The sequence below is a fragment of the Centroberyx affinis genome, unplaced genomic scaffold, assembly GCF_046629955.1.
Source record: "Centroberyx affinis isolate AG114_WGS23_722 - 3 ecotype Tasmania unplaced genomic scaffold, CSIRO-AGI_Caff_v1 ptg004603l_1, whole genome shotgun sequence".
Lineage (NCBI taxonomy): Eukaryota > Metazoa > Chordata > Actinopteri > Beryciformes > Berycidae > Centroberyx > Centroberyx affinis.
The window spans coordinates 1-7,500 of NW_027282215.1; the positions used below are offsets into that span (position 1 = coordinate 1).

A 7,500-nucleotide genomic window follows, 5' to 3' on the forward strand; every position below is an offset into this window, starting at 1 on the left:
CATTAACAATTAAGACTGAAAGAAAGAAAGTAGGGAGGTCAGTCAGCATTTTGGTTTGCAGCCCAATCTACGCTCTTCTTCTTCATCGCTCATTATAAAGGACGTAACACCACTGGGTTGTTATCTTGGAAAAACACATTTAACTTAAACTTTACTCTCTCTCTCTCCTCATCCCCAACTCCCTCCCTCCTTCCTCTCTCTCTCTTTCAGCTCCAGCCCAGAGTGTGATGTGACCGGATCGACTGTCCTTCCATCCGTCTCCCCAGAACAGTGAGGATCCAGCGGAGATGACGGCGATTTTTGCTGCAGCCCTGCGGGCAGGAGGCGGAGTCAGGGCCGGAGGGGCGGGGCTTGTTCAGTTACTGGCGGTGTGTCTCCTCCCCCTGCTGTGGCTGCAGCCTGCGGACTCCTACTCCGATGACGCTCCTGACGCTAAAGCCTGGAGCCAAACCGGGCCGCGGCTGCAGCTCTCACACTCAGGTAAGAAACACAGCTGGAATCGAGTCAGAAAACAAACCCGCCCCTAGTGGTGCAGGACTCTAGTGGTGCAGGACTTCCCGAATTCTGGAGTCAGTTCTGGGTTCAACTGTGGGTGGCATGTACAGCAATACTGCAGTACAAGCCACCCTGACACACCATTAACAGCATCAGTCTTCTATACTCTTTCATACATATTCCTCTCTTCTCACCTATTTTTATCCACACATCTTAATATTTTTACCGTTTTTAACACGTCACTTCTTGAAACCTGAGAATTGCTTATAATTACTTGATAAAAATACTTTTTGATCAATTGATTTCCTCTTTTTGCCTTTTTCCCTTTTCTTTCTATTATTTATTTCATTTAATTATTTCACAATTTATTTTAACCAATTTAAAGGTCGTTTTAATAGGCTAGAAATAGCCTCAACACACCAACCACTTGCCCCACCTGACCCTGTCCTCCGTCTCCATGACCTATCCAACAAGCAAGTACAGTTTAGTTTATTTTTAATTGTGGGAGTAGCTGTAATCGACTCCTCGACTCCTATAGTTTAAACTAGCTACAGTATATTTGAGATTGCTGTGTATTACCACTTAAAAGTCTAAACAGGTCACTCTTTCATGAGGGAATAACCTATAAAGCTAACTCACACAATTTAAGAAATCGGAATAATCTTGCAAGAGAAATACTTGCCAATAGTTAATCTAGGTTAAATAACCTGTAACTCCACACATTCAAAGAAGTCATGCATAATTTATACATGTTGTGCCCCCATTCAAACAGCAATCATAGATATCATCAGACAAGGATTTCTTATGAACTTTTTGGTAAATGTACATCAGGTTTGAATGTTGATTGATTGAATTGCGTAGTGTTTGCTCGTCAGATTGTTTGTCCTCCACCATGTCGTTTTTTTGTTTTCATTGTTGGCTGATTTCCGTTGTTGATCCAGAGCGAGCAGCCTGCTGCCACGAGGAAACGATTTAAAACGAGCACAAACTCCTCCCGGCCGGTACATCACCACCCAACCAGGAGCCACTAAACAAGTGCGACTCCAAAGATTGAACTTATCTATCTGTCTACCATCTGTTCCTCTGACTGACTGTTTACATATCTGTATGTGTATCTTAAATATTTTCTTCTTTTTGGATCACTGTGTATCAGTTAGCCTGCCTGACCCAACTTAAAACACCGTGACCAAAGCATAGTCAAAATTGGCTTAATTAGTGTTGAAAGAGAGCTGCTGGGTTATTTCCCTGCTTTTATGATGCATGAATTTGGGAAAGTCTGTATCTACTTAAAGGTTTTCAGCGCTATAGTCATTCTCTCAGGGGGAGTATTGCTGTCAGACCTGGAGAGAAGTTACAACATTATCGTAAAGATCAGTGAAGTAACGTCGACTGGACACAGTGTTCAAAGCAGTCTGCTGGTTGTTGTCACTGCAGTAATCTCCTCACTGATGCAGTAAAATGACTTTTCTCTTTTGTTTTCCAGAGTTGTGGAAACACTTAAGAAAATGGAGGTGTAGAGCAGCGCTGACAGCAGATGCTTTTCTATTGTAAAACAATTCATGGGAGCAGTGGGACGGACTAATATGGGAGATTAACAGATTAACAACATGGGAAGTGATGCTGTGCTGACAAGCACCCGCAGGTGCCCATAAATCTTTTTGAACAACCTCAATTAGATTAATAGTAGCAGAATAGTTAAAGTTCCTGTGGATAATTTTCATCATGGATGTTTATATTTAATTCTTAAATGTGTTTTAGGTCAGGCTCTTTCTGACTGGAGTGTTGGCCCCAAGTAGACGATGCCCTCTGTGTTAAAAGCAAAGGATTGTGGGTATACAACAACTGTCAGCCCCATCTTGGTTCCTGCTTCTTGGCAGTTTAGGGGCAACAAATATGCCTTCTGCCTTCTGGTGATAAAATATGAATTTTCTAAATAATTCCTCTTCAACAAAAAGTCCAGAAATCACTTGCTGTAGTGCAGCAAGCATGCAGGAAAAGTGGGAATTAATCTGTAATTGCAATAGTGCTGAAACTATTAGTTGATTAATTGATTAGTCGATTGACAGAAAATGTATCCATTAAACTTTTGATCATCGATTTTAATCGTTACATTACATTTTCTGGTTACAGCTTCACAAATGCTAAGATTTGCTGCTTTTCTCTTATAAAATTAATACTTTGTGTTTTTTTAGCTGCTGGTCAGACTAAGTAAGCCATTTGAAGAATCACTTTGGGCTCTGGTAACATTTGTCATTGTTTTTGACATTTTATAGACTAAATAATGAATCAGTATCAACCATTATTGAGGCCCCATCGACTTCGTGTGAGGACTATTTTACATCGTAAAACTTAATTTGCTTTGCAGAAATGTTTCCTTACCATCTTAACTTCATCTTAACTCATCCAAACCAAAACGATAAAACCAAGGACCGTGTTTCATATGAGGGAAACGGAAATCAATACGATCTATCAATAAGTCTTCACCATAAGAGTCAGCAGAGCCAGACTCCACTGCTCACACACTTCCACCAACAGTGAAGTCATTTCCCACTGCGGTCACTGTAAGACGTTTTGTTTTCTGAATGCTCGCCTTCCCCTTGGCAACCAACAACACTAGTAAAGCCAACAAGCGTTTCCTATCCAGCAGCATGGTAATTAGCTTAGGGAGGCTGATTCATTGTGCTGCGGTTAGTGAGATGTTTGTCAAGTGAATGAACTGCATCAGCAAAGCGGCGGCTGTGTCATCCAGCTACAATTTTGTTTTTGTGGTTCTCCTGTTCTGCGCTCTGTGGTTTCCCAGTGAGAGGGGAGGGGTGGGCAGTAAGGGATTACGTGTGACAGGATTACAGCACTTAACTCACTTAAAAAAAAAAAGAAACACTAACATTAAAATGACGGGTACATTTGAAAAACAGGCGATGACTTGTTGAGTTTCTTGAAGTTTGAAAAGAAAATGTTATTTTGATTGGGAGGGACATGAACATAATTTTACGCAAACCAAAGAAAATTGTTGATCATTGTTTTAGATAGGGGCAATAATTTTGCAAATAACGATAAATTGGAATTTTTTTTTCATTTTATCTAATTTCCTATACATTTACATTTACGTATAGCTTTATTTACATTTACGTTTATCCTGACTGAATTACAATGAGTGCAACAGTAGGTTAAGCTTCAATTCCTCATTACAAACAACCAATACATAAAGAGCGCACAGGTTAGAGCCCTGACAATATGCCTCTGAATGAGTTAGAGTAGGTTTTTCAGTAGGATTTTCAAGGCAAAGTAATCCAATGTAACTGAGAGCAATCATACCAAAAAGCCCCAAAAAAAATCTTCAAAAAAATAAATAAAATAGGGTCAATCTGTGGCATCTCAGTTAGAGGCGATGGGACACTCTTCTTTGCTGCAGCCCTACTTTGTGATTTGGATTAATAAGACGGGTGTATTTTTACATAAATATCTTAACTTCAATTTTCCTTCTAAATCTTCTAAAATGATTAATTTGCTGTATATATATGCAGAGGTGGAAAGTAACAAATTACAATTACTCTTGTTACTGTAATTGAGTAGCTTTTTTGTGTACTTGTACTTTTTAAAATAATTTTTAAAATCAGTAATTTTACTTTTACTTAAGTATATTTTGTTTGAAGTAATGTACTTTGCATTTTAAATTGCTTCTGTTACAGAGTAAAAGAAATCCCAAGTTTTCTATGAACTGTGCGTCAGAAACTGTCCAGTCTATTGGCGCCAGAAGGTGAACGACGGTCAGTCAGACAGCAAGAGAATATGTTGGCACTTATTCACAAAGTTAGAAAGTTAGAAGTTAGAAAACACTTCTGCAGACCTAAATCCAACTGAAACCCCATCGGATTTGGTTGAAGTTAAGGATGAACTTGATGATATAACCCCCCGCCCCTCCTAAGTAACTAAGTAACTTTTACTCTGAGTAGATTTTAAATGAGCTACTTTTTACTTTTACTCAAGTAGATTTTTACACCAGTAATTTTACTTCTACTTAAGTAACGGTACTTCTACTTGAGTAGATTTTTTTTGTACTCTTTCCACCCCTGTATATATGTATATGTCAATAGTTGATATCTCATTTTGGAGTGAATCTCCTCATGTCTTAGCACTGACATGTATTGGCATGTATTATATACAGTGAAGTGAGCTGCAGCTGGTCTTGGTAACAGTAGCAGAGCAGCAGCACAGTGGCTTTCAAGGCAGTTAAAGGAAGCAGTGAGGTTTCTGTTTGTTACTGCAGTTAATGAAGTGAGAGCAGCAGCAGTCGTCTTGCTGTGTTTGTAGCTGAAGGAACAGCGGTAAAGAGACTATTAATGTTTTATAGAGCAGATACTCAGACAGGAGCTTCAGGGGCTAGGCACACACACACACACACACACACACACACTCATATACACTCTCTCATATACACACTCATCAACTTTCTCTCAATTTATTTTTATTTCACTCTCTCTTTCTGCCATCTCTCTCTCTCTCTCATACACACACATCTCTTTTCTGTCTCCCGCTCTCTCTCTCTCTCTCACACACACACACACACACACACACACAGACAGATAGACATGAGAGAGAGAGAGAGTGCGTCACAGCTGACCCAGTGTCTGACCTGAGCAGGAATCCAGAGAGACCAGCCCTCATCCTGCAGGGAGACACACTCCGTTAGCCTTTAACCTGACCAGGCATGTGTGTGTGTGTGTGTGTGTGTGTGTGTCTGTCTGTGTGTGTGTGTGTGTGTGTGTGCGTGTGTAATTGGACAGAGGTAAACAGACAAAGAGAGAGACAGACAAGACATGGAAAGAGCGAGAACATGGTGAATGTGTGTTTGAAAGAGAGAGAGAGATTACCTGTATCTTGTGTGTGTGTGTGTGTAGGTGTGTGTGTGCGCGTGTGTGTGTACACTTTGGTCTTCCCCCTCAACTTTCCAATCTGCTCTCTATTATCTTCTGGCCTCTGAAAAACACACACCGCCAAACATCAACTCTGCTCACTCACACCCACATACACACACACACCCTCACACTCTCTCACACACACACACACACACACACACACACATTCTGTCTTTGGCTTTCACTGTCAACATATTAAGATCATTAATATTGTAATGGTAATTGCAGGTTAAAAAGATCTTAAAGTCTTAAATATGTTTTTTTTTTCTAAATTCAAATTTTCAAAACCTGCAGATACCCTGTACATGGACTAACCCAGTCCCATGTACAAACACACACACACACACACACACACTCACCCAGTCACTGCAGAGGAGTGTTTTCCTTCCAGGTATCAGCATCATATTTTACAGGCAGGAGAAGCCTGATAGTGGAGTGAAGAACGTTGTGTTGATAAGTTCTGAGGCCGAGAGTTTGGACATGAGCTCTGCTCTCACCGCTCTGCACATATCTCCCAGACCGGGTCAGATGCTGTTTACATTGTAGGCATTTTGCTGATGTAGTTGTACAGGTAGAGGGTTCAGTGTCCTGCTCAAGGGAACTTTGACAGGAGACATGGCTGGGAGGAGGATTCAAACCTGTGAGCCTGTGTTATAGGATTTGCTTCTCTAATCACTAACAACTGTGCATATTGTAATGACTGCTCATAATGTAGTAAAAAGAAGATAATGTAATCTGTTTTTATGCTTTATATTGATTAGCATCATAAGGTGAGTTGCAGTTTTAGTTAGATTCAACTTGTACATTAAATTCAACTTGTAATGTAATCAGATACCAAAATCATAATTTTAAAGTGTAACTTGATGGAAAATTGAAGTTAAGATGATGGACTGATGTTACATCAAAACTGACATCTAAATTCTCACTGACTTCTGCTTCTTAAACTATATGATAGTAGCACTTTTACACCCATTTAAATCATCAAAGTCTGATCAATTCAGCAAATCTTCAGACAAAGTGTATTGGCTTTTATTGCAGGAAAACATTACACCAGAACTTACAGAACAGCCAGAACATATTTAATACCTTGCATTGCAACAACAGTTAAAGTATGATTAAGAAAAAAACACATAAGAGAAGAGAACATAAGAGTAAGAAAATAGCAACTCACTTGTAATGTAATAACTTGGTACAATATCCAAAATGTTATTACATTATGTGTCCAGCATTTTACTACATGATGGACACTTTATTACATACGATTATTTCTGTCTTACATTGTGCACAGTTATTACAAAATGTGCAGTTATTATAGTGCAATTTGCACAAATCTGCATGGACTTTCACATTGTTGGGTTTTACTACTTAATTCAGATAGTGCAAGTAGGTCGTCAGTCACAGAAAAGCATACAAAACTTTCACATACTTTCCAGTGATTGTCAGATCTTACTCACTGTATTCGTCCTGTTTATCAAAAACCCCACCCATCTGGTGCTGGAAGAAAGTTAAAACAAACGCTAAGGATTATTTCAAATTCAGCCATCAAGGGTTTGAGTATAAGATTCTGGTCTGGGATTGTACTGAGGAACTTCAAGTTACACAGGTTGGAGAGAGGTGGGTCTATCTATCTATCTATCTATCTATCCATCCATCATCTATCATTTTCTCATACAGACTTTAGTCTATCTGACTCTAATATTAAATCATTTCACCTCTCCCTCTGTCTGTCACCCTTCATTCTCTTACTTCTTTCTCTCTTTGACTGTTTTCCATTTTAGCGTTTCCTCTCTCAGTCTCTCTCTCTCTCTTTCACTCTCTCTCTCTCACACACACACACACACACACCGACTCTCGCTGTGAAAGGTCTTTGACAGGAGTTTTTCCTGCTGTTAGTTTTTGATGGGGAGTTTTGACGCTGATGTGGAAAAAATCCAAGACAAACACACTGACCTCATGTCTGACTGTGGGATGGGAACTTCGTTAGACACACACACACACACACACACACACACACACACATAAACGTACACACACACACGCACACACACACACACACACGCACAGAAAGTGATGTCAAAGTGACAGTGCA

At 39.7% G+C, this 7,500-nt stretch overlaps 1 protein-coding gene across 1 annotated transcript in view; it reads left to right on the forward strand.

Annotated features, from left to right (window-relative positions):
* Nucleotides 1-253: 253 nt before the first annotated feature.
* The window catches only part of LOC139665527 (semaphorin-3D), a 79,070-nt gene continuing 71,823 nt past the window's right edge, over nt 254-7,500 (forward strand). Inside the window, exon 1 of the mRNA XM_071544576.1 lies at nt 254-480. Coding sequence (XP_071400677.1) covers nt 288-480 — 193 coding nt within the window. The 5' untranslated portion in view covers nt 254-287. The remainder of the gene's footprint in view (nt 481-7,500) is intronic.